Below are 27,967 nucleotides of genomic sequence, written 5' to 3'. Positions count from 1 at the left end.
ATAGGAACGGTTGTGCCAGAAATTGCACGGCAATTACACCTATATGTTATCCAAAATTCACAGAGAAAAACACATGAGATGTACAAAATTAGAACAGAAAAGATACGATATCGTCATCTTGCGTGCAAGTGAAGACTTGCCTATAAGAGCCATATTGGCTTTAACTACATTCAAGTAGCTTAAAATTGTCTAAAAAAATCTTGCACGTCCTTGCGTCTAAACACACGCCACGTTGCCTCTTCGTCATTTCAGTTAATTTCATTATGATGCCCTTACCTCGTATGCTGTAGGCAAGGTTGGTGATATTATAAGCTGCCTCGCGGCTAAGATGCGCGTCGAGCTCCTTCTTCGCGGCGAACTTCGCCTCGCGCTCGGCCTGCAGCGCCTCGAGCGCCTCGCCGAGTTGCCTCTCGGCGATGCGGCGCAGCGCCGCGGTCTCGTCGGCCGCCGCGCGGAGATTCTCCGCCTCCTCGCGCAGCTGTCGGACCTCATGTTTTAGCCCTTCGAATTCCACCTGAAAAAGTTATCAATTATCATTGTTTGAATGGAATTGAGGCAAGTTAAGAAATCGTCGTGTCACTTTTTAATTGTAAACTTGCTTCAACGATATCTTCTCAACCTTCGAGTCTCCGATGTCGATGTCTCTGTTCTCGCTAGCGCGCCTCACGCAGCTCAACCCGTAGCTGGTCTCCGATTCGCTGTACCCTTTTTAAGAACGTACCTGCGATGATCGCAGCGCCGACACTTGCTTCTGTAACGATATCTTCTCAACCTCCAAGTCTCCGATGTCGAGTAGTCTTTGTTCGCGCTGGCGCGCCTCACGCAGCTCAACCCGTAGCTGGTCTCCGATTCGCTGTACCCTTTTTAAGAACATACCTGCGATGATCGCAGCGCCGACACTTGCTTCTGTAACGATATATTCTCGTCCTCCAAGTCCCCGATGTCCAGTAGTAGTCTCTGTTCCCGCTGGCGCGCCTCGCGCAGCTCCGCCCGTAGTGCCGCGCGCTCGGACTCACGCGACGCCTTGTCCACGCCGAGCTCGGAGCTCTCCGTGAGCAGACGGTCGCGCTCGCTCACGACACGCTCCAGCTCGTGGCGTAGCTGTGAACAAAGGCATAAGATTTAAGAAAAATGTCATCGTTAAATACATATGATGGAAAACAGCGACGGCAGACCCTTAATAGACATAGGCGTGACTTGAAAATTTCAACAGTGCCCTTCGTCTATATGTAAGGTCCTAAAGTATCTACGTTGACGTTGCTCATTTTAATTATGACATTCGTTTTGTAATGGTGGTAAACTAAATCGTAAGTTTTCAACCTACACGAACTGCTATCTGATTTCGCATACTCGGCATACTTGATTTCCGTATATTGGCGTCGCGATTTAGTTGTCTCTTATAAAATAAAGCGTGAGAAGCGGCCGTATTTAGGAACGATAAAAATACAAATTTAGGTCAAACATTGTAGACTTCCGAGGCGTTAATGAACTACTAATTTCGCCAACAGGTCGTCGCACCCCAAACAGCACGACAGGCCGAGATTTATACTCGATACTCGTACTCGATAACACGCAATTACAGAATTAATTAACAACGAATCAGAATATATGTATTTTTACGAGTACAAGCGTATACATTTATGATGATCGTTTGGCGATATGCTTATTTAGACGCTGCGAGAAATACGTGTAAATACTTTAAGGTTAATAAAACCTTTGGTGGACAGACGAACATCGACCTGACTCCAAGTCGCTCATTGTGATAATTTTGCATCGGAAATTCAGACATAAGTCAGTTGCTGTGCTGTCGTTAACTAATTATGGAATTTTTAATTGTAATTGCGATCTCTCCCGTGCCAGACTACTTCAATTGTGTCCGTTTTTGGGTAATAGAACTATGTATGTAGGTAGCTAGCCATAAGCTACGTCATTTCTGTACCTAGTTTTACTTTAATGACAGCGTTTTACACAAAAATAAAACGCTAATTAAATAACTTACCATATTCGGAACCTAATAATAATATTGAGAATGGCAACACTGTCCGACCGCCTGGCCGGCACAATTTGGATTTGGATAAATCTGGTTCAATGGTGGATGATTATGCAATAAAACTTTGATTTTATGAAAAGACGCATTGTATTATTACTTTTCATATACATTTATACCGTGAATCGACATTATAACTAATTTCCCGTTTTATTATAAAGGAAAGCGAAACTAGCTAGTGCAGCCATTTTTTTGCAAGAGACAAAGCACAGATAAAATATCTTTGACATAAATCTAGGCCGAGCTGTTTGAGGTTTCAAATTAAACTATTTGCACAATGAATGGCAAATTACTCATAAATCTTATAATAATACATATAACGCTCAAACATCCCGCCCGCCAAGAACAGCATGTTCTTCCTACCGCCCGCCATGACATCATACAGGAACAGGCATATAGAATTGCATACATAACATTGTTTAGGCATTGCACCTTAATAAAGTACTAAAATTAACAAGAGCTAACATGACATCAATAGACAACTTTGAACTCTATCTAAAGTTTTAAAATAGAAAACAATACAAGGTACACTGTTCACCAGTCTATAAGGAAGAGATCATAAACAAGTTTGATAACAATCTATAGAGATAGAGATCACAGCCTTAACTAAGACAAGTTACATTGTATACTAACCACTTGTTAATATTTACTAATATACCCGTACAAAGGTGAGTATCATCAATCATCAGAGGTTTTACAACTCTGTTATAACAATATAACATAAATGAAAATTTAAATAAATTAAACACTTATAAGTATACCTATTAAAGTATTGGTACAACATAATAATACTCTTTCCTATCAGTCATTTTTAATAAGTACACTTTTATTTCTAAGTACACTGATATAGTTTTACATAACTAGTGACTTTATACTATTAATAAAAACTTTGGTAAACCTTATAGGAACTTTAATAAGTCTCTAAAGTTATACAGTAACAGTATCAACCACATGAAAATTGCAGTACCATTTGGATACCCTAAACTAAACATATATTAATAAAATAACATACTCATGGTCTTGCTCTGACCTGTAGCAAGATAAGAATACAAAAAAAACAATAACTACATTACAAGTAATACTAGTTGGCAGCAGGCAATACTATTAATTTGGAAACAGGTCTCACAAGTTTGGAATGATTACATTTTAAGGTAACGACTCTAGTGACATTGTCTGGACCAGGGTGCTTTTCTTGTACTAACCCGTATAACCACTTCGAGGGCGGGAGATCATCCTCCTTAACTAATACTACGTCACCTACCTGTGGCTCCGGGGTGACCTTAGTCCATTTGTACCTCTGATAGAGCGTCGTTAGGTACTCCTGAGACCATTTTCGCCAGAACTGCTGCATGAGCTTCTGGGTGAGCTGCCATCTATGCAAAGGGCTGATCTGAGAATCTTCATAGTTACGATCTGGAGCGGTTACCAGAGCTTCACCAACTAGAAAATGTCCCGGGGTGAGTGGACTAGTGTCCACTTCATTTGACGGTAGCTGGTACATGGGCCTACTGTTTAAACAAGCCTCCGCCTGGACTAAAACCATTGATAACTCCTCAAACGTGAGAGTGGTGCCATCTAGGACCCGTTTCAAATGGTATTTAGTAGAGGCAACACCCGCCTCCCAAAGTCCACCGAAATTGGGAGCCCGGGGTGGAATAAAATGCCATTCAGTACCTTCATTAGCTAAGGCCTCAGCAACCTCTTTCATGACAGAAGACTCGCTCTGCTGGAAGAGGACTCGCAGTTCCTTGGATGCACCGACAAAGTTGGAGCCGTTGTCGCTCCAAATCTCCTTACAAGGACCCCGACGTGCGACGAACCGTCTGTAAGCAGCTAGAAACCCTTCAGTGGTAAGTGAACTTACTGCCTCCAGGTGGATACAACGTGTTACCATACATACAAACAGTGCTATGTAACCTTTATAGCTTTTACATCCTCTACCCTTGGATATTCTAATATTTATAGGGCCTGCATAGTCGCACCCAGTGCGATGAAACGGACGAGCAATAGTTACCCTTGTACTGGGCAAATCAGCCATGAAGGGTTGATTTTTGGTAGCCTTGTACTTTATGCATCTTACACATTTACTTAAAATATGCCTAATCAAGCTCTTGGCATTGAGAATTAAAAACTTGGATCTTACATAATTTAGGGTGAGTTGGGGGCCTCCGTGGAGAGTCCTTGTGTGAGCGTCACTCACAATCAGCTTGGATAAGTGATGGTCATGGGGCATTATTATAGGATGCTTAACATTATAAGAATGATCGCTATGCTCAATCCTACCTCGAGTTCTCATAATACCATCCTCGTCCAAGAAGGGACACAATGATACTATTATGCTTCTTCGGGGGATTGGATTAGAATTATTCAAGTTAGTTAACTCCCGAGAGAAAGCTGAAGATTGACTTGCTTTGATACCTACCTTTAAGGCATTATCAAGCTCCCTTGCGGTCAGATAGGACTGAAACGATTCTCCTCTCAATTTTTTACAAAATCTGAGACAGTAAGCTACTACCCTTACCGTCTTGGATAAAGATGAGTATTTAGTCCAAACACTCAACTCTTCGGATGGCTGATCCGTGGATAAAACAGTACATACATGTACTTTCATGGGCTTGGCTTCAAGCTCAGTGGATACGGTTTCGGATGTTGGATGCTGGTAGTTAGGGTCTTGTAGCCATGCTGGGCCGTGGACCCACAACTCGAATTGGATAAAATCGGCTGGTGACATTCCTCGACTGGCACAGTCCGCCGGGTTGCTGGTGGATTCTACATGCGCCCACTGATCATTGTTAAGTATGGATAGAATATCAGTGACGCGGTTGGCAACAAACGTTGTCCAGCGGCTCGGCTCGCCTTGAAGCCAAGCTAGGACTATAGTCGAGTCTGTCCAAGCCCTGCAACGACTGACTGGGATGGATAGAATAGCGGATACTTCTCCCAGCAGTTTGGATAAAAGTACTGCCCCGGACAGTTCAAGTCGGGGTATGGATATCTGGCGGATTGGAGAGACCTTTGTTCGAGCTGCGACTAAATAGACTGTGACATTACCTTCATGATCCACTACCCGAAGGTATACGACTGCTGCGTAAGCGTCGTTGGAGGCGTCACAGTAGCCATGTAGTTGGATATCACTTGCATCTTGCCGGAGACCGACCCATCTTGGCATGATGAAGCTGTTGAGAACTGGCAGCTGCTCCCGGAACTCGTTCCACTCCGTCAGCAAGTTGGAAGTTACTTCCTGGTCCCAGGAGTGACCTGAAACCCATAGTTTTTGCATGTATATCTTGGCTCGGATAATAACTGGGGAAATCCATCCCAGTGGATCAAAGAGACGTGATATGTCAGACAAGATGTTCCGTTTGGTGACGGGGCTTGGCTGTGGAGGTAAGTTAACCTTGTAGTGAAATGAGTCAGTCTGATGATTCCATGACAAACCTAGGATTTTGATCATGTCATCCAGCTTTATGTCTTTGTCAGAGCTAGTAACCGGGTGTGGATAAATTGTGTCCATTAATTTTTGGCTATTGCTTGCCCATTTTTGTAATTCAAACCCAGCTTTACTTAGCAAACTGACCATCTCAGAATAAATTTGGATAGCTTCATCATCAGTCTCACACCCACTCATTAAGTCATCCATATAGAAATCTGTCAGCACCCTTCCTGCAGCCAATGGATAATCTTGACCTTCATCTTTAGCCACTTGCTGTAAACTTTTGACTGCAAGATAAGGAGCTGACGAGACCCCGAAGGTTACACGTAACATCCTGTAATCCTTTACAATATCATCAGAACTCTCACGCCACAGCAGGCGTTGGAAATCAGTGTCTTTGTCCACGACTTTAACCTGTCTGTACATTTTGATAATATCTGCTATAAAGCAAATTGGATAAATACGCCATTTCATAATGATATGACGCAGTTCAGGTTGTAGTCGTGGACCAACCAAGAGATCATCATTCAAGGACCTACCATTGAGACCTTTAGACGAGCAGTCAAAAACTATGCGAAACTTGGTTGTGGATTTGTCACTGCGAATCACGGCATGAAAAGGCATGTACACACAACCAGGCTTCGCAGCTTCCTGCTGGTCTTGGATAAGTTCCATGTGATTGAGTGATAAATATTCATTGATCACTTTGGTATATTCTTGCTTTAGGAGTGGATTACTATTCATCTTTTTCTCCAATGAGAGAAATCTCCTTAAAGCGACTTTCCGTGAATCCCCATACTGACATAACGGATCATCATCACGGAATGGTAAACTAACAACATAGCGACCTGTACTGTCCCTAGTTGTAGTGGATGCATAATGCTCCTCACACGCTTGGTCTTCCTTAGACAACAAGGTGCGAGGCTGGTCAGTTTCAATTTCCCAGAATTTACGGAGAGTGTCATTAATTGAGCTATCCAGAATATGGGCAGTTATAAAGTTATTAGCATGGTTACTCACTTGTGTTTTTCCTGACAGGATCCAGCCCAGAGCGGTGTTTTGTGCTGTCAGGTTGGACGATGGATTCCGTACCATACCCTCTATCAGAGTCTGTCCATACACCTCAGCGCCCAGCAACATGTCCACATGCCCTGGAGTGTCATATCCTGGATCTGCCATCTTTAATTTCTTCAACTCTGGCCAATTATGAATCTCAACTTTCTGTGAAGGAATGGGATTAGTTACCTGTCTTACCACATATGCCTGAACAACACAACTAAAGGAGCCACAAGTGGATTGTATTTTGAATTGAACCTTGTGTTTAATTGGTGTTGACAATGGGATTTTCTCCCCACCCAGTCCTGAAGGATCAACACTACCATTTGCAGGTATCTTGTGTAACTGAAGTAATTGTACAGTATGCTCACTCACAAATGATATTTGAGAACCCTGGTCAAGAAATGCCCTAAGTGTATGACAATTTCCCTTATTTTCTACCTTAACTAATGCCGTAGTTAACATTACCTCACTATTGGGCATACTCGACCCTTCAGCAGCATGAGCCACAATGTTACTAGGTACTGGTTCCCTCTGCTCTGGCTTCTCCTGGATACCTTCACGCTGTTTGCCGTGGATCTTTTCCCCTTCACTGAGTCGGCTTGGTTGCGCTGAAGGTGGATGCTCGCTGTCCAGATGCAGCAGGGAGTGGTGGCGACGACCGCAGCGCTTACATGATGTATCTCGCTTGCACTGTGTTGCAGAATGCTTTGCTCCAAAACAATTGAAGCACAACGCCTTATTTTTGACAAAGTCCCGCCGTTGTTGTACTGAGTCCTGGCTAAAACGCTTACATTGGTACAACAAGTGAGCCTCTGCACAGCATGGACAGGATATTGATGACGCTGTTGTAGTAACACTGAACACCTTAGGTCGCTCTGCTTCTTTTGGTTTTGTTTCTCTCTTGTTACTTGGATCTAGGAACTCTAATGCTCTGAATCTGGATTCCAGGAATGATGAAAATTCACTAAAGGTTGGTAGTGTGTCTGAGTTATCACTGATCTTGTGTTCCCATAGTTTCCGGGATTCCTGGTCAAGCTTCTGTATGACCAGGTGGATAATAATGAGATCCCAGGATGAAACATCTATATTCATGTTGGTGAGAGCACTTAAACATTCATTTGTTGTGTCCAATATTTGTTTGACACCATAACAAGATGCTGTGGATAAGGTCTTTTGGCTTATTAATCGATTGAGTATGCACGATGAGATGTAGCGTGTGTTACTGTACCTTTTCTTTAATAATGTCCAACATTGTTCATAATTTGCATCAGTTATGGGTGTGTGTCGTATTAATTGCTCTGCCTCACCTGTCAGATGACCTTTCAAGTAATGGAGCTTTTGCACAGGTGCTAAAGTTTGGTTATTATGGATCACAGATTCAAATAAGTCATGAAAGGTAGGCCACTCTGCATACTTGCCGGAAAACACTGGGATAATAATTCTTGGTAGCTTCACTGCACTGGATACATTGGATTCGTTATTGTGTGAGTGAGCTATGGATATTGCCGGCAAGCTTGCTTGTGGTTTGATTTTGTCCAAGGCCTCTTTTAACTGACATTTATATTCGATGTATTTCTCTTCGACTCTGTCATAAGTCTCGGATGTGAAATAGGTGTTGTTGGGATCTTCGGATTCTAACACGATAGCTTGATGATTGTTCTCGAAACATTTCCAGTAGCCTTCTAACAGGTCTAACCTTGTTTCTAAGTATGTACTCGTAATCCGGGCCTTGGGCGATTTTTTGAAGTTAGATACGGCTTTATCTATCTTCTCTTCTATATTTTTCTGTAATTTGGTATAAGAGTCGACTTCCATGATGATTTTGGTGGTGAACTTTCACTTGTTTTACAAACTTCCGGTTCGTTTGGACCATGTCCGACCGCCTGGCCGGCACAATTTGGATTTGGATAAATCTGGTTCAATGGTGGATGATTATGCAATAAAACTTTGATTTTATGAAAAGACGCATTGTATTATTACTTTTCATATACATTTATACCGTGAATCGACATTATAACTAATTTCCCGTTTTATTATAAAGGAAAGCGAAACTAGCTAGTGCAGCCATTTTTTTGCAAGAGACAAAGCACAGATAAAATATCTTTGACATAAATCTAGGCCGAGCTGTTTGAGGTTTCAAATTAAACTATTTGCACAATGAATGGCAAATTACTCATAAATCTTATAATAATACATATAACGCTCAAACAAACACTGCGTAGTCGGTCGTATTGTCCTTTTCTAGCATATACGTCCTTCTCTCTCCCACACTCCCACCGCTCAGGCAGGTTGCTTTGACAGTTAAACAAGGCAAATTTTCAAGTCATTGTCTCAAAATTATTCATATTTACACCAGGCAGGATTAAAACTTTAGGTTCCGAATATGGTAAGTTATTTAATTAGCGTTTTATTTTTGTGTAAAACGCTGTCATTAAACAACTGTACCGATATTCGGAACCTAATAATAATATTGAGACGTGTTTGTTATCGCCTGGTGGTGGGAAGACGCCAAGCCAATGTGATTATACGTGTAGTTATTATGTATATGTAATATTATTATATTACGAGTGTTTAATTAATTATGTAGTACACCCTTTATTTTAACACTTGTGAGGAGAGAGGTATTTAGTAAAGCATACATTTTGATATAAAATTATATTATGATACTAACTTTACATTTTATATATGTACTTAATGTAGGTACTTATAAATTTTCAAAGAGGATAAGTGAGTCACCACAAGGGTGCTATACTTAATTATATGTATGTGAAACTAGGTAAAAGAAGATGAGATTTTAAGTCAGTCTACTCTTCAAGGAGCATACAACATCTGTGATAAGGAGTGATGTAATTAAAATATGAAGAGATAAGAATTATTTATAAAGTACTCGAGTAGTTTTTATTTATAACTCCCAATTATTAACAAATTTGATAATAATTATCTAGTAAAGTAAGCAGTTGCAGGAATATAACAAAAGGACAAGACCTTTCTTATTTCCAAAATCTCTCGGGATTAAGTAGACGAATATTGTACATATTCGTTATATCACTATCACTACCCACAAAGTTAGTATTGGGTACCTACTTACTAAAATGTCATAGGGAATTACTGAATTCCTTTCATGACTGTGAGCCAATGTGTGCTATATACTTGGTTATAGCTATAAAATGCATTTAATCCTTTGTACGCTTTACTAACGCGAACGCGAGCTAATGTACCTAAACAAACCTTACTTAAAATTGTGAAGGTTACTTTGAGAGCTTAAGCCATAACATAACACTCATGTTGGCACGACTAGTAATGATAATGACGCTTTTTGGTGCTCTTGGCGTTCAAATGGTTAATATAGAAATGCCACAGAACCTTATCAATGATATTTGTATAGGTGCAGGCTCATTCTGATTATATTCATGTTTAGCTATCATCAAGTGACCTAAATTGTACTCATTAATTTCTATACAGGGTGAAATTTAAATCTACGGCCATATTCATTCCAGGCACTAGGTTACACTTAAGGAATCTATTTAGCGAAAAAAAGAGTACATTTTTTTTTAATTTTCATTTTTCAATTTTTAAATACTTTCCACGAGTCGTGGTCACCCTATTACCACAAATGTAAACAAACCTAATAGTAGGTTTTAACAACAACATCAGCAAAACCCTTATCTGACCTTCACTAAACCTTATAATCGTTGCAATAGGGTCCACCTAGTTAGTGTTGGCGATGGTAGGCAGGTTTATCAATTTCGAGGGTAGTCTAAACCATTCCGCGCTAGCGGTAAACATAACGGTTAGCATAAATGATTAGTCACTCGTCACTCGCCAACCTTAAAATAATAATCGCGCGCGTACTAAGGTTTAAAAAAATGTTTTCGAACCGGGAATATTAGGAAATGGTACAGTGTTATTTATTAAGTGGTGAGTGTTTACGTGGTGCACAAAGATTATACGAAATGGAATCAGTTCCACGCCTTCGCAGACAAGGATTGAATCCAAGAGTACCATCTCGTGGGACTTTCGTTAATTGCGTCGACTTTTAATCAAATGTAAGTACATAAGATGATTCAATTTTTTAAATACGCCTGAATGCAAAGATTCCTGACCTAGTTTTTACTCATTGTTTTTAAGCCACGGACGTTTTGTTAATAATCATTAGTCAGAAATAATATTTTAGATTAAAAATGGGTTGCCTTTGCATTTTGATGGCTCTAAGCCCGTTAAAGTATGAAGGAAAAATTAGCAACTTATGTAGGTAAGCGTCTTATCTCGCTGCAATAGGGTTCATAATTGGTGACGCGATTGCAAACAGCGGGAGGGGCGGGGTGTCAATGACCTTAACTGATAAGAGAGAAGCGGGTGTAGTGGGTAGTTGTCGGTTCACCATAACGTACGAGGTTTTTAGGACAACTTGATGATGAGTTATTTCGAAAAAAATGTACTGAGCGGTATTAAAAGAAAAAACACGTGTTTAATATTTTTTCGAGTTCTTTCGGGTGTTTCAATTTGGCCAGTGAATTAAATTTCACCCTGTATATGCAGTAAGTTTACCTTATCTGGTGCCTACTAGTAGACATAAGCTTGATTGGTTCTGAACGCTTAAGTGGCTTAATTTATGTAAAGCATTTATAGACATTGCATAGTTCTGAATATTCAGTTTCCTCTTTCCAGTGTGTAAATTATTAAGAATAAGGTACTTAATTCGAAACCTTAGCTCATCGCATGTGTTTTAACCAAAATGCAGATTTGTGTGTTTATTTAGTGATTTTACATTATTTGCAATAACTGTGCGGAACCATGGGGTCCCCGACCTTTTGCCGGGCACCCGTGGGCCCAAAGCCAACAGTGCAGAGGCCCTTTAAGAGGGACCTATTTCATCCACTGCTAGAGTCAACACTTTGTCGAATTTATTTGATATTTATGTATACTTATCCTCCTTATGAACTAAGGATAACTGTAACTTTTTGATATCAAATATACGCAGAATTGTCAATTATTTTATATTCTGAAATTATAATATTACTTTATTTGGGCCAGTGTGCTTTTGTATACTATATCTCTGGCCTACGATATAGGCTAGTCTATTAACATCCCGCCTCCTGGAAGGCAGTATACAGACTTCTTAGATATATATTCACGGTAGCGCTAAGTGTGTGGACCTAGTTTTCCGACACTTGACTGCATGAGATTATTGTGAACATTTTTTCAGGTCTCGAGCAAGAAGGGTACCTAGATAGGTTGAGGTCCTTAAATTGTGGATTTGGTAGGAGCAAGACACAGACGGGGTGTAAATTAATTAATCCACCATGTTTCAAGAGATTTTTTTTTTCATTGATGTCTTCAGGTTACACTGTACAGACAGACTAACACTTTGGCAGAGTTTTGCTAACATATAATAAATGACTGCATTTGTTTGGGTGTACATGTTCCACGTCAAAGACATATTTATATATTTCAATCTATTTTTGAATAGTTCGCGTTTCAAAATAGCTTCGCCTTTTCGCAAGGCGTGCTCCTGTTTCCCTATTTTATTGTGCAAAGCGAACAGTATCACAATGTTATAATTATGTATAAATTGAGAACTAGAGGGTCATGCCCTAGACGTGACCGCCCAGAAGTTGTGCTAGAACCGTTCGTGCAAACCATTCAGTCACTGTTTTTAAAAACCTTTTTGTAGTGGGTACATTCCACGGTCTTAAATTTGTTAAACGTGTAGTATCAAACTATGACAAGTCATGATAAGTGAATTAAGTGATAACAGTATCTAGTCCGTGCATAGAAGCACTTGCCCTTGAGGTTAGGGCATGGGTAGTTTAAAATAAACTTAATCCGTGCATAGGAGCACTTACGATACAGGTGGTTTAAAACTTCCTGGGTCACAATACAGACACAAGGTGTAAAATACATAATTGATAAACGCCCATCAGGCCAGTTTTGTATATTTTATTTCAAACATGCTTGTGCAGCACCGCCAGCACATGATAATTTTCCTATACCATGGCAGTCAGGGATATAATAGTTAAATAGGCAGGTAACCTTGGTCATGTCGTGTACATAGGTAGGTACTCGTAAACATGTTAACTGAAAGTCTAGTGCTCTCGAGGCAAATATAATTTATGCAACTGTGAGCTGCTCTTACATTGAGATCATATGTATTTATTTCTAGTCTGCCTTAGCAGGCCTAGACTCCAAAGGTTTTTTAGATATTCATAGGGCCGTTAATCGGACCCTTTGTACACCTTGAGCAGGCTGTTTGTTTCACACCATGAGTAATATAATTTGAATTATATTGTAAACATAGCTTATTTCAGAATGGAACCGTAAGCACTATCGTGAGCTTACATAGTCTGATTAAATTAGAGTCCACAGATTGTCTGGACCTTGGTGGATTGACCACTCCTGATTCTAATTATCAATTTTCTGCCTGGGCTTATAATCGAAATTAGGTGACTAAATCTCTTAGTATTCTCTATGCCGCCCAAGTTATGAGGCTAAGCGTCTCCAGACCACAATTTTATATTAGGGTGCAAAGATTTTTTCATCTTTAAAATAAAAATGAGTCGAGATAGGCCTGGAATCTTAGGTTATTTTATACCTTATAATTTTAGAAATGTAATGTAAATGGAAAGCAGTTTTCACTTTTACCACAGTTAATTAGCCCAATTTTGGGATTAGCCAATAGGGTGTTTGGGACCCTTTTAGAATAGATTGGTAAACAAAAATGAAAACTAATAACAAAGCCTTGCCTATTTCGACTGATTTTGTTAGAACCCTTTTTATTTTCTCTAAAAGGAGATATTTACAAATTCATTTTTGTAATATTTTTCTGATTGTGGCTTACTTGCTCGCATGTGTTATGACCATATCATTTATATTTCTGTTAATATGTCTGACATGCCTTGCGCAGGCTTACATAGGTTATAATATTATCATCAATAACTTGACGTCAGTTTGTGAATGAATCAAAGATTCTTTGGCACACCTTACGCAGGTGGAGACATGGCAGCCTTGCGCAGCCTTAGATAGGTACATAATATATTGGTTTCATCACAAATAACTTGACGTTAGTTTGTGAACGAATAAAAGATTTTCTTAGGCACACCTTGCGCAGGTGGAACCATAACAGACGTAGGTTTAAGAATATCATTCAAATCGAATACCCTGAGTTTATGGGTAATATTCCCTTAGTTGCGGGTTCCTTGCTCGACAAGGTGAAAAGCTTTATGCAGGCTTTTACAGGCACTTTTAGAAAGTGTCATTCACGGTGACGCGCAGATTTGCCAAAACTAAACTTTAACTCTTCAGTTAACTAATATAATTTGACAATATGAACCAAACCATGCGTCTTCGTCAATGAAGCAATCTAAAGATTCCCGTATCGTTAATTCCAAGTGTACTATTTATGTAGGTAGGTAGGTAGGCTTAAGAATTGACCCTCTTGTATGTAGTTACTTGGTAGTTACGTAACGAATTAATAATCCAGTTATTCAAATCCAAAATAACACAAGCACATATAGCAACTACATGCAAGAGTTATTTTCCTTAACCTTTTAAGCTGTAAGTACCTGCTAAGTTATTTATTTAAGTAGGTACCTACATTTTAACCTACCTACATTTTAACAATTTTTTCAAAATTAAATATCTAGTTGGAGAGATATTAGTTGGTAGATCAAGAGTGAAATACTTCACGATTTCGCATGTCATTCTTGCGCAGAGCCATGCTAATCTCTCTCTATGTCTAGTCAGATTTAAGTTTATGTACTGCCGAAGTACTCACTTTCCACAAAAATAAATGCAATGTTTGCGATGTAGGTTTGTTCGTTACCTTGTGTCCCTCAGAGCGGAAATAGAAGCCCCGCGAAGGCGGGGCTTCGTCGACTCCTAAGCGGGTACACTTATTTATCAGCAATTTAATTCACAAAAAAATAATTTTGTAATATTATATTAACCCGGAACGGGATAAAAAGACAAATTGCTGATAGATACTTGGGCAGATAAAACCTACACGTCTATAAACTTCTACCTCAATACATAGGTTCTACTTAACACGTATTAACTATCAGATCCTTTCGTATTCGAAAACACAAATCACTTGAAAACTGAAGGGTATGCCTCCACACATCACCATTTAAGTATTATAATTTCAACCGTTATTATACACCCACAAAGATTTAAACTAACAAGACTCGGAAGAGACTTAATGTAGGTATAAAATTAAATTCTAATGGTGACACGTGCACGCTTTACCAGCTCGATGTGTTTTCTAACATATGTGTTTTAGTATTTTCATTGGCATAGCCACGGTGCGCGCAGGCAGCCTTTGAAAACACTTGCACATCACTATTCCGGATCGTTTTTATTTGCTAGATAGTTTATCGGACAACTAAATTTATTTATTTATTTCGAACGGCAAAAACCGTTAGAAACTGTTTTTCAATATAGTCAGCTAAACTGGGGTACAAATTCAAAAACTCACCAGCAGTTTAGCTTCACGACCTTCCAGATGGAAAAACAGCAAGCCAATGACTTGAAAATTTGCCTTGTTTAACTGTCAAAGCAACCTGCCTGAGCGGTGGGAGTGTGGGAGAGAGAAGGACGTATATGCTAGAAAAGGACAATACGACCGACTACGCAGTGTTGCCATTCTCAATATTATTATTAGGTTCCGAATATCGGTACAGTTGTTTAATATGTACTATTCAAATCTAACTGCGCTGACCAGTGTACAAAATTATTATCCACAAAAATATTTGATTAACACATAAGCCCAATCCATTCATTAATAAAGGTGCGTTATCGACGTCTAGACTGAATAATAAGGGTAACGCCACCCCAGCGCATTGTTACTAAGTCATGACGGCTGGGTGTGTCCCGACCAAGCTTAACTAGCACGAGGTGTGGTCCGTAAATTAACTCTAAATATGTAGCCTCTAGCCCCTGAATGGGTGACTGAATACCGTTTATAATAAGCTATCACTGAAGCTTTTAAACAAGGGATATAGAGGCGTTGTATTACTAATTTCTTTTCCTGTTTCGAGCAGTTAATGTTCAGGTCAGGGTATAAGTAGGATGCGGGCCAAAATTACCTATTACTTTGGGAGCTATACGATATACATGATGATCAGAAAATCAACTCTAGTCTCCTAAACTTTTTATAAAGTAGTGTTTGATTGCTTATGTAAAACACGATGTAAATGTACTTATACAGAAATTATGTTACTGGCATGCAATGAACCGTTATTAGACGTTAGATATCGCGATTAGTGAATTTGTTAGGTAAAGAAAGTTTAGTACAAGGTGTAAGACGGTGTTGCTTTATTTGAAAGTTACCGTTAGAAAAAACTACGTTACATCCTTGCTCAAGTTTGCTTCGGAGAGCAATTTGAAAATTAACAGGACCTATCGCGGCATACATCTAAGCTTACATGCAAAGGCTTTTAACATTAATACATATTAATAGGTACATATGGTGACCAAAAGTTATTTTACCTTATTTCCTGGATTCATTATAGTGGTTACAGTAAATACTTAATGTGAGAACTCCGCTGTGACAAATTAAAGTGCAGATTTGAAGCGACACGGGAGGCGTCCAATATGGTGACCTATTTAAAATTGGCGTGCTTTTTCTCATACGTCTACCCGCAGTTTCTTTATACACGTTCGGATACTATTTGTAATGAACCGATAGAGAAAGGAGCGTAGAATTTTGATTAGATTTACCTTTCATATTATATCAATTATATGTGTGGCCTGTGTGGGTTACTAAAATCCTAAAAATCTAGAACCTAAAAAATCGTTCATAATAAAAAAAAACCAGGCAAGTGCGAGTCGGACTCGCGCAAGAAGGGTTCCGTACCATAATGCAAAAAACGGCAAAAAAAAACGGTCACCCATCCATCCAAGTACTGACCCCGCCCGACGTTGCTTAACTTCGGTCAAAAATCACGTTTGTTGTATGGGAGCACTTAAATCTTTATTTTATTCTGTTTTTAATATTTGTTGTTATAGCGGCAACAGAAATACATCATCTGTGAAAATTTCAACTGTCTAAGCTATCACGGGTCGTGAGATACAGCCTGGTGACAGACGGACGGACGGACGGACAGCGGAGTCTTAGTAATAGGGTCCCGTTTTACCCTTTGGGTACGCAACCCTAAAAATGGTTAACTGAAAAATGTGACTACGCTCCTAACCTATGATAAGTTAACCTCCATCATGAAGGTGGAAGTGTTTGGGTCACATTTCTATTTCGATATCGATTTGATAATATTTCTTTACAATTCGGCAGCTATCAGGTTTGATTCGCACGATTGTTTTGAATATCTACTAGGTACCTAGTGAATTTATTACTTTAGCTTAGCAAGTTTCACTCTCCAAGGTAAGTAAAATTTTAACTAATAGCTAAGTATTATCAAGGCAGCGCGTTACGAATCTCAAGGTCCTGCATATCAGCATTGCACAATGTAAAGAATTAGTCATACGCATTACGTAGTGATAACAGAAATGACCTGGTCCGACCATGCCTCCTTGCACGTCCATAAATGCAAGGGTTATCACAAAACAGCATTTTCCAAAAATGTTTAGATTCTAATACTATAATCATTCAGCCTATATACGTCCCACTGCTGGGCACAGGCCTTCTCTCATGCGCGAGAGGGCTTGGGCTTTAGTCCCCACGCTAGCCCAATGGGGATTGGGGACTTCACATACACCTTTGAATTTCTTCGCAGATATATGCAGCTTTCCTCACGATGTTTTCCTTCACCGAAAAGCTAGTGGTAAATATCAAATGATATTTCGTACAAAAGTTCCAAAAAACTCATTGGTACGACTTAGGATTTCAACCCGCGACCTCCGGATTGAAAGTCGGACGTCAAATCTACTCGGCCACCACCGCTAGATTCTATTGTTTTTTTTTATCAGTTAGTTTTTTACATTCTTGATCACCCTCTTTGTTACCGAACTTAATGTTTGTCAAAGGACTGTCTCATTTCAGTCATAGACACAGAGAGAATCATACTATTATCTTTGTCTTACAGTAGTACTAGCACCCAAAAGAAAAGGATAAGTAGCTATAGTTTTCCTGGTTCTTACTGACTGACAAATTGGTTTGACCTACTATACATAAGTTTATCAAATAGGTATCGATTCTTATACCTTTTGTAATAATGCATGCGGTGTAACAGACTTCCTTCGTGTTTCATTATTATACGCAGATCGACCTAGCACCAAACTAAGTACATACAAGCTTTGCTTAGTTTGTGGTTAGGTCAATCAGTGTTATGTCCGAAAATTATATTTTTTATACATACCTATTAACAAACTTTTTAAGCGCTCTTCATTTAAAATTACGACCGAAATTTAGGTCTATCCACGCGCCATATCACGTAATAAAAAAGTATAGAGTAATAATATAACTTAATGAGTAATAACGGATGTCTTAAATTAATCCGACAGTCATCTCGTTGGTCTCTAAAACCGTCACCCGTGCCCTAAAGGTCGCAACTACCATAGAATTCAGTTTCAAAACACGCCGATTTGTGTCGAGTGAGGCGTACACTGTAGCCTTCCTAGCCAAGGTGACAATCGCTATCGCTTCGATAACGAAACGCTTTGTGTCTATCTATCACTCTTCCATATTAGTGCGACAGTGACAGTTGCGTTTCGATCGCTACGGAGCGTAAGCGATTGGCATGTTGGCTACGCGGCCAGCTTCCTGCAGGCACATACCTAATGTTATGAATGGATTACGAGAATATCTTAAATACAGCGAATAAAATCTGCGTGAATATACTCGAAATGCCATTTTATGGGTATAGTCGCGGACGGTCTAGAACGCAAAATGACTAGTGTAATATTTTGCCTATATCCCTTATAGTCTACATCGCGAACGGTCTAGAACGCAAAATGACCACTTTTTTATATCACTAGGGTAGGTTAGGTTAGTTAGTTATCTTCAAATGGCCAAATATTACACTAGTCATTTTGCGTTCTAGACCATCCGGCCCGCGAATAACCCATTTTATGGCATATGATTTTAGCAATTAGCAGTATAAAATAAAATAAACAATGACATTCCGCAACCTAGACTGATAGTTGAATGTGATTTTAGAATGATTTTTATGTCGTCGAGGGATTTCATTAAATTTTCACCGGACAGAAGTAAAACTCTTAGGCTATCTCAACTCAGTTTTATGACCGTTGGCTACCATTTCAGAAAAACAGGCCAAGGCACTTCAAAATTTATAACACAGCGCCCTTAACACTAAAAGTAACAAAGTTTACGACCTCCGAAAGTGGAGTTTGTAACTCAAACTTTGCATTCAAAACACGTACCAAGGTGTTTACATCTTAGCGGGTAGGATACGCTCGTTACAGGGTAATGGTGTGGCTTGTACACGCTACCTATTTATTAACAAATCTTTAAACAGGTCTGCGCTTTAACCCCAGTGTAATCTGACCTATGATTTCATAATAAGTGTCAGTGATTAGAAGTAAAAGTTAAACTGGTCATGTGTAGCGAAGCGGTAGGAAGCCCTTGAGCCCTCCGCTTGGCGGAGTGCCAGCCGAGGCATGTCAACAACGGTCCATTATCTCTGTAAACACCGCGTGAAATACGACACAACTTCGACAGGCTTCCCTTTCGAACTTTCAGCATATGTTTGACGCACAATGGACGAAACGGAGAGGTCGTATTAAGTTCGCTGTAGGTTTTGGACAATAGAGCACGGTAAAATATACGATGTAAGTAGATTTTGCGATAAAACTTTATTCAACAGTCGTTAATATAGACCGATGTATTTTTTTTGACAATTATCAAGAAAGAAGTTAGAACTTTTAAAAATCTAGCATGTTTCATACATATTTTATTAACAGCTTTACATTTTTCCTAATCAATTGATGGAACTATGGTAGTTGTCCGTGTACAATTTTAATTCAGTCGTGACCTAATAATGTATTTAGAGAATGATGTTTCATTGCCTTATCAGCAGAAGAACAGATGTAACAAAAGTTAAAAGGGGAGGTTTAAAACTATAAACAAAACGACCATGATCCACAAGATTAGTAAATAATTAAATATGCCTGGCCTGATATATTTTGACATTCTATTGAAAAATATCTATCTCTATGCCATCCCAAATTTTCGTCTTAGCCGGTCTTTTGTATAAGATTGAACCATTCTTAATAATGTATTAAGAAGAAGTGTATCGAATTTTAATTTAACTTAAAGTAGCGACCTATTAGATATTTTTTTTAATTTCAATCTATTAAACAACCTGGGGACAATTTCAGCAACGTTTGCACCTCTTTTGTTTACAGGTGTGTAAATATTGTGTTTGTTGTCATGGCTCCGTTCCCGAAATTACTTCACAGACCCCACCTTTCACAGATCTGCACATGTACTCATGTAATCTCAAACATTTTCATACTCGTACCTCGCCACCAGTATCAGCGTCACCCATGTCCTCGTAAATTCACAAATGCATTCCTTAGGTACACTCACTGTCTGCACGCACTTGGCACTCGCGCACCACCATTCTACAGACACTATCGTATATTTCTAAAAACCTGGACCATTCACTAGCGAATCAAGGCCGGGTTTATAAATGTGTATTTCTGGACCAGTGTTATGGATTCCCGGCGGTGTGCTTACGTCAGTCGCATTACATCACGGTTGATTTGTTCAAGCACTATCGCTTCCGATTACCCGAGATTAATCATTGCGAAAATGGCGAGAAAAAATTAAATTCAGTCTGAAAAAATCGGGTCGTTTATTGAGAAGTTGTGATCAAGCCGCGCGCGCAGGGCCTTATGATTCACGTCGCATCAATTGCTCCCATTTCATGCGCGTAGGCACAATTCGTCAGACCCGTCTGGATAACGAGATAATGACCAACTCCGGATTACAGGCGCATTTTTAAGTGAAGAATTTGTGTTTTATTAATAGAGGTTTATTTAACTTTGTTCAGTGTTTGGAGCGACACCGACAGGCGTTTGTTTTTAACAAAATTTGTCTAATATAGTTACGAAATTTTTTTAGTTAATAGGCAGGACGCGTTTCCAATAATCTTTTTGATAGGGGGCTGTCCATAAATTACGTCATCGATTTTTGACGATTTTGGACCCCCCCCCCCCCTACAATCATCCAAAAATCATGCATCAAATGACCCCATTTCCTCCTACTTCATGCTACCGTCATCCGATGTCCAGACCCCCCCCCCCTAATTTGAAATGACGTAATTTATGAATAGCCCCTAGGTGTATAATGTGGTGATTAGTGAATGTTTTGAGTTACTGGTCGTTGTACCTAATTTGATGGATTTCTCGATATTAAATAACCGGTACTTAGTCTCAAAAGTTTTGAGAAGTTATCCTAAGAAAGCGTTTTACATATTCAGTGCTCTAACTCTGGAAGTCTGGAGTCGCTGGTAATCAACACGGTTTGCTCACAAATTAAGCGTAGGTACTTTTAATTAAGTCTCAAATGAGTTCTTGCATTAGTTGGATGGGTTTGTGTTCTGTTACACATCTAGTTTTATACAGACATAGACTCGAGGTTCAGTTTGGGCAGTAAAAGTAAATGTAACAATCATGACGCTGTTATATTTACACCCGCTTGTTACGTTTAAGCACATAAAACTACTACACTTAAAATTGGGACAAAAGGGTTACGAGCAGAGTGCTACAAGAATAACCTCTTTATACTGTTTTTACGAAGTCAGTCCTTGCAATAAACAGTACTTGTTGTTTGAAGCCTAAGCCAAATTTTGCGAGGTGATTATAAGTTCCGAGCAACTTTTACTATGGGTTCAACCCAAAAATCGTAAAATAAAATGTTGCCTCTTTCATAGAAAACATCGGCATCTGGTCAGCAAAATTTTATATGGAACAGCCAATTCTTTTTCGCTTTCGCGTCCCATATTTGCACAGCATGACCTGCATTTTCGCCTCGCAAAATATGACCAAGGTTGGAAAAAACATCCTGTATACAATAAAGTAGATACACTCGCTAAATAAATGTTTTTTTTCTCTTAACTGAATAACACATAGTTGTTGGCATAATGAGAGCAGCACACGTCCGCCCCGCGGGACATGCCGCGGCATTAATTACAACAGCGCTTGCATACTAAACAGGAAGGTAGGACCGCTCACTTAGCAATTCATAGTTCCCGGTCTAACCGTTCACAAATTCCATTTATTTGTGGGGGCTCGTCCCTAATATAATTTGAGCTTTCGATCCGTAACAAGTAAGTGCTGTTGGAGGTCAGTCGTAAACTGGTTTTTATGATAGGATTTCGTTACAAGCGTTCCTGTGCTTATAAAACTGAATGTTTATGAAACAGCTTGGCTTGTTTGCGTCTTAATTGGTTTGCATTGAATATAAATGCAAATTCAAACTTTTATTGAAGATTGTTTCTCCCGTAATGTGTTGGGGTTTCAATTAGCATTGAAGCTGTTAGGGGCTCGTTTACATCGTATGCAGAGAAACCTTGACAAGGCATGCTGTACCTGTCTATATATCAGATGAAACAATAAAAGCACAGGTGTTTGGCGAGGGTAGTCGTCAGTAGAAAGTTAAGGTGGCCACTGATGAGCCTTCCAACAGTCCAAATAGCGTGGCTGCAATCCAAAATCGGTTCGTGAATGTCAAAAACGTACAATGTTTAATATTAGGATGCCGTCCATTTGGATGAATCCATTGTAACGGCATCCATTTGGAAGGCTTGTCAGCGGCCTGCTTTAGAAACTGTCGCAAACGCATCAGTCTACTCTTAGTAGGTAAAGTCGAGTTCACAATCTTACGGTGTCATATACATTTCTTCACCTTAATCCATTGCAATAAGGTGAAAAAATGTATGCATATTTATGAACTCGACTGTACCTAAACATGTCATGATTATTAGATAATCTTGCTAATTATTGTCGAAGATAATCACTGTCTCGGTCTAACAGATAACGTACTTATACTATGACGATAAAACAACTTCTCTTGACACCATTTTAAAACATGTTTGAAATATATAACTTTAAGTAGGTACCAAGTTAAAATTTATTTATTTATGTCGTACGCCCACGGCAACAATTCGCATGTATATTAAATAAGGTCAATCTGGCTAATTCTGTCCCCTAACGTTTTTCTCCAACAACGAACAACGTTGATAATTTCTTCCACAAACCAGATATTGCTTTTAGTTTCAGCAATCAAAAGCAAATTGTTTTTTTTCCTACGGTTGAAAATCAAAGAAATATAAGCTTGTAGACGGAATAGTCCCTATGACGGGATTAGCCACATTGACCTTACACGTTGCTTGATAATAACATTCCCACGCAAAACACTCGGTCACTAATGTAACAAACTACTTATACAAATGTTTCTAACTTTCTCTAGTTCAAAGAAAAAATGATGACAGTCCAATTTACGTCATTAAGAAATTAGTAGATTTAAAGACCTATGATAACCTCGTGCCGCCCAATGAACATTATATAGGATGTACACTCAGTTTCGATGGAATGTCAACCTTAATTAAAAACAAAGTAGGTAAAAACAAAGCATTTCATTTGTCTTGTAAAATATTCGAACAAATGAAATTCAACCCAATTGGAAATACAACAAGATTCTAACTTCCTTGGCAATAATTTTGTATGGTGGGCGGCACGAGGATAAAATAATTTAGTAGTTTACATTAAATAAATTTGTAGAAATACTCATGTTATATATAACATTGTTACTATGTGCTTTTCCTAAAATAAACCAATTATTAAATTAATTTTAAAAGACAATTTTAGTTATTTTACACATATGGTACTAGGACTAGGACCTAAAGTGTCATTCTATGGAACTTGCTAACTATGTAAACAAACCGCCATATTGAAATTGTCTCTGAATGATGAATTTACTAGTAATTTTGTTTACATAGTTAGCAAGTTCCATAGAATGACACTTTAGGTCCCAAGTAAATTCAACAATGCTTTTGTTTAGTGTGGGTACTAGATAACAGTTAACTGACGCCTCCTCTGGGCCTCTTACTGCAGGTGGTGGTAATGGATTGAAGAATGTAGAGTGAAATTTGACCTAAATTATTTTTTAATTACCTGTTATTTGATTTATATTTTTGATTTTATGAATATTACCTAAATAAAAATTAAAACCAAAGATATTAAGTGCATGTAAATACATGCTAAATTTTTTTAATTTGGTCTGTGAACATAAAAAGATCTCTTAGCGCCACTTGCACCATTCCACTAACCCGGGTTAACCGGTTAAACCTGGAGTTACCATGGTTACCAGTACATTTTAACACTAGGTTAACGGTTTAACCGCGTAACCCTGGGTTAGTGGGATGGTGCAAGTGGCCCTTATTGTGGTAAAATGTGCTGGCATTGGTTTTCCTAAAAAATAGATGTGATGTTTTCCTTGGACTAACTATTAAGTAACAGATTAACTGTTAAGAAATAGATTTATCAAGTTAACCTTCTTTATTGTAACTTTTTTAGCATTATAGCCTCCTAAGGCCCAGCCATAAAAATGAAAAATGCAAAATTTGCCACAGAATTTTGAACCTACAGTGTAGGAAATAGAGTTGATATTGCGTTGTTCAAAAACTGAAAGAAACAAAGCAAAAGCAACTCTGTTCCAACTGAATATGATTTAAATTTCATTGAACTGAATAAGTACTTTAGGTAGGACCTTGGGCCTTAGGAGGATACTGGTAAGTAATAAACACTCCTAGAATTCAAAATACATAGTTTTTTTTTTCATTTATTAAATGGAAAATGTCTTACCTGTTTAGTTTCTCCCTCCAGCTCGATGATCTGGAGGGTGAGCGAGCTCTCCATGGCGGCCGACTCGTTGAGGAGTGCATTTTCCTGCTCTATGCCACTCTGTGTCGTCACTTTCTGGGTTGAATCTAGTTTCATCAAAGCCTGTAACAACATTGTATTGTGAAACTAATTGTTCTTACTTCTAAAACATACAAGAAAGAATTTTGATTTGTAATCAATAATAAAGTTTAAATTATAAAAATTTAGGGACAAATAGTGTCTAGTAGGTAAAAGAAAAAGACTAAGTCACTTTTTGCAGCGACTGGCGGGAACCTGCAAAAAACTGTGATGAATGGCGGAATAAACGGGAGGCCTTTGCCCAGCAGTGGGACACAAAATAGTCTATATAAAAAAAAAGTGTGTCGAAATTTTTATTTGAAACATTATTTTTGTTCAAATGGGAGTACTTTGACTAGACAAGAAGGCAGGCCTGCTGGAATAGTATCAGGTGGGAAGAAATGCGTCAGGTTGTAATTTGTAAATGACAATTTGTTACAACATTATAAGTTTTACATCTCTAGGAAACTGTACTGTTTATAATCCTTTTCCATACAGAAAAATAAGTTTTATGAGTATCAATTTTGTAACTTTTGGAGTTGATAATATTCTTATTAGAAAATATTAAATGATGTTATACTGAAGTGTACTCCTTAGTAACATTAACATTAGTATGTCCACTTATAATTTTGAAAGTAGTTCAACTTATGAATGCGAAATTGTAAAAAATATGCTTAGAAGTTAACGTAGCTGCACGCTTAATGTGCGTATTAATGCATAAAAAGTGAAAATGATGGAATGTAGGCCACTAACCTCTTGTGTGATCTCGAGCTCGTGCCGGGTGTTCTCGAACAGCGTCTCCAGCTCGTCGCAGCGCTGCTGCAGCGCGCTCTTCTCCTCCAGCAGCACCAGACCCAGCTGCGCCGACTGGATCTTCTCGCTGCTCGCCTGGTCCAGCTCTCGGCCGAGCCTCTCGATCTCGGCCTTCAGCTCCGCCACAGACATCTCCCCTTGCGCCGTGGCTGCCATCTCGTGACAGTTAGACGGCCGTCTCTCTTATCCACATAAACAAATTAAATAATCTCGGAAAACAACGATTAAAAATGTTAAAATCAAAAATAATTCCTACATTCTCCCAAAAGTATCACGTCTTGACAGTTCAATGCACTACTGACAGCCATTGCCAACATGAAGATAGTGAAAAAAGTTTGACATTCGGATACACGCTACAGTTGTTAGAGTTTAATTTTAGTTTTAATTTTAATATTTAGTTTAATTATTTTGTTTTATCCTTAAATTTTCGCTACAATTGATGACTAATTTAAAATATTATTCGTCTCTTTTCTTTGCACGTGGCGCATGTAGCTTGTGCATATTCAGAGGGGCTACCGCCAAAACCGAAATTCGCAAATTGCGGGGATCTTTCTCTTTTACTCCAATGAAGGCGTAATTAGAGTGACAGAGAAAAATGCCCGCAATTTGCAAACTTCGATTTTCGCGGTTACAGCCCAGATTGAGGCGCGGGCTACAGCATGGCAAAAAAGAGTAAAAATTAAAAAGTGGCAACACTGTAGTGTAGTCCCGTTTTCTCTCTCCAAGCGTTTTCTTCTATAAATTGGTTTGAAAGGGACGACACTACAGTGTTGCAACTTTTTAATTTCTACTCTTTTTTGCCAAGCTGTACATGGGTGAACAACTTACTGAAAATTCATGTAACTAGAATCGCATTAGCTAATTCTAGTTACTTGCACCGTCATTGATAGTATTAAAATATTAACTTTAATTTGTAGCCGTTTTTTGTTTATTATAATGTATACTTTATAAGCATAATCCAGCATATTATTTGTTAATTAATTAAGCATATCCAGAATCCAGGATTATGGGGCATTTAAATAAAACTGCAACTTAATAGGATAAATGTAGATTTATTCCTTGTACGTCTAATAAGTGAGAAATATATACAAAAATAATGATTACTTACTTACAAAACACCACATATAAAATTCTATTGCATAACTTTGTTACAATCTACATCTACAAGCAAATTGATCACTATTGCTTTTGAGTACCAAAAAATCATGGAATCGATATCAAAAATTAAGTAAACTATTACTTTCTAGAACGGCGTAGTTTTGCTCTACTTTATGACATGGTTCATAGCTGAAATACATTTTTTTATTGTTAAATTTTGGCATCTACTTATTTCCATGATTCTTACAAATATTCATGCTATAATGAAATGTACAGTCAGCAGCAGAAGTTACTAAGCGGGCGAGGTGTTCAATATGATCTTGACGCGACTTTATTGTTAAGAAAATAAGAGCGTGTCAAGGTAATTTTGAACACCTCGCCCGCTTAACAACTTCTGCTGCTGACTGTACTGAGGACGATTAATTCATAAAATATGTTTCATATTCATAAGAAAAGCGCGTCATTAATCAAAATTTGAACTAAATTTTTACTTACAATAGAAATTGACAAATGTTAGTATGTAGTAGGGGATGTGATAGGATGTGTAGTAGGGGAGGAATACTCAAAACATCAAATATGTAGTTCTATTCAGTGAATTTACAAAACATATAAAGATTTGTACACAAAAAATACTTATAATACCTATACATATATTGCAAACATTTAAATTAATGCATGACCAGACCAGCAGAGCCTATTTCTCAGCAGGAGCAGGCAGATAGAGCAGGACCTAGTCCTATTTTATAAAATCTACAAGTAAAAATTCTACAATTGTAAACCAACATTGATCGAAAGGTCTCTTATCATCCGTTCAGCGCCAGTTGTACAATCAAGCCGTTAAATTGTAACTTGTAAGTTACAAGTTACAACGGCGGCGGCAGGGACCATTACCGGTATAACTAAAAATAAAAATATCACATAGCATTAAAAAAAAATTTTTGATATTAAAAAAATAGTATTTAGGTAAGGATAGTGATTGATCAGATTAGCTAAATTAAATGCATAAATATACATAAACAACCGTGATACCGAAATTGAATACCGGTTAATTTGTATGAATAATATACCGGTATTCGGTCCCTGCTTGTAACTTTCTAAATAGAGCCCAGATTCCACTAGATGTCGCTGTTGATACATTTTTGTTAGGTACCTACTTCTGAAAACGCATAAAGCCGTTTTTCGGTATGTATGTATTTATTTCAGAGTGTATTTTTTAAAAATAACAGTATCAAACCAATTCTGCTTTTGAAAAGAGTAAGCGAAGCGAAGAATAAGCGACAATTTGTTGGAATATTCCTGTGTCATGCATAACCAATCTTAAGGTTAATAGCATCTTCTGTATTGCTTCTGTATTGCTTAGTAAATTAATTGAAATTCGTTTACTGCCCGCTTTGGCATCTGCGCGAATATTAAGGAAAGGAATGCAACATTTCGGCAAATGTGGCGAAGTGTGTCGCCACCATAATTATATAATTGACTTGACATGTATTTTTATGTAACTACCAAAAAAAGGAATGTTATCGAATTTTCTACACCTAAACACACTAATATAACAAATAGTTAATTATCATTTAAGACTAAATAATAATAAAATTTTGAACAAATAAATGACTTACAATTTCGGTACTACCTAAGGAAAC

At 38.3% G+C, this 27,967-nt stretch overlaps 1 protein-coding gene and 1 non-coding gene across 4 annotated transcripts in view; both read right to left on the bottom strand.

The window, feature by feature from the left end:
* The window catches only part of LOC134798355 (protein bicaudal D), a 42,882-nt gene extending 17,328 nt beyond the window's left edge, over window positions 1-25,554 (bottom strand). For 2 of the 3 annotated variants that reach the window (XM_063770765.1, XM_063770766.1), the window contains exons 1-4: window positions 25,170-25,554; window positions 24,321-24,461; window positions 877-1,101; window positions 277-514 (exon numbers count right to left, since the gene is read on the bottom strand). In XM_063770765.1, coding sequence (XP_063626835.1) covers window positions 277-514; window positions 877-1,101; window positions 24,321-24,461; window positions 25,170-25,385 — 820 coding nt within the window. In that variant the 5' untranslated portion in view covers window positions 25,386-25,554. Of the gene's footprint in view, window positions 1-276; window positions 515-876; window positions 1,102-19,972; window positions 20,429-24,320; window positions 24,462-25,169 lie in introns of those variants that run through there. The other variant, XM_063770768.1, reaches the window with a different exon arrangement.
* Window positions 14,206-14,309, bottom strand: LOC134798485 (U6 spliceosomal RNA). Its single transcript, XR_010145201.1, has one exon. It is a non-coding gene; the product is annotated as a U6 spliceosomal RNA (small nuclear RNA).
* Window positions 25,555-27,967: the final 2,413 nt, after the last annotated feature.

Source organism: Cydia splendana, chromosome 16 (genome assembly GCF_910591565.1).
Source record: "Cydia splendana chromosome 16, ilCydSple1.2, whole genome shotgun sequence".
NCBI classification, from domain to species: domain Eukaryota; kingdom Metazoa; phylum Arthropoda; class Insecta; order Lepidoptera; family Tortricidae; genus Cydia; species Cydia splendana.
The sequence above is the reverse complement of the archived record's forward strand: the minus strand, read 5'-3'. Positions and strand labels throughout refer to the sequence as shown.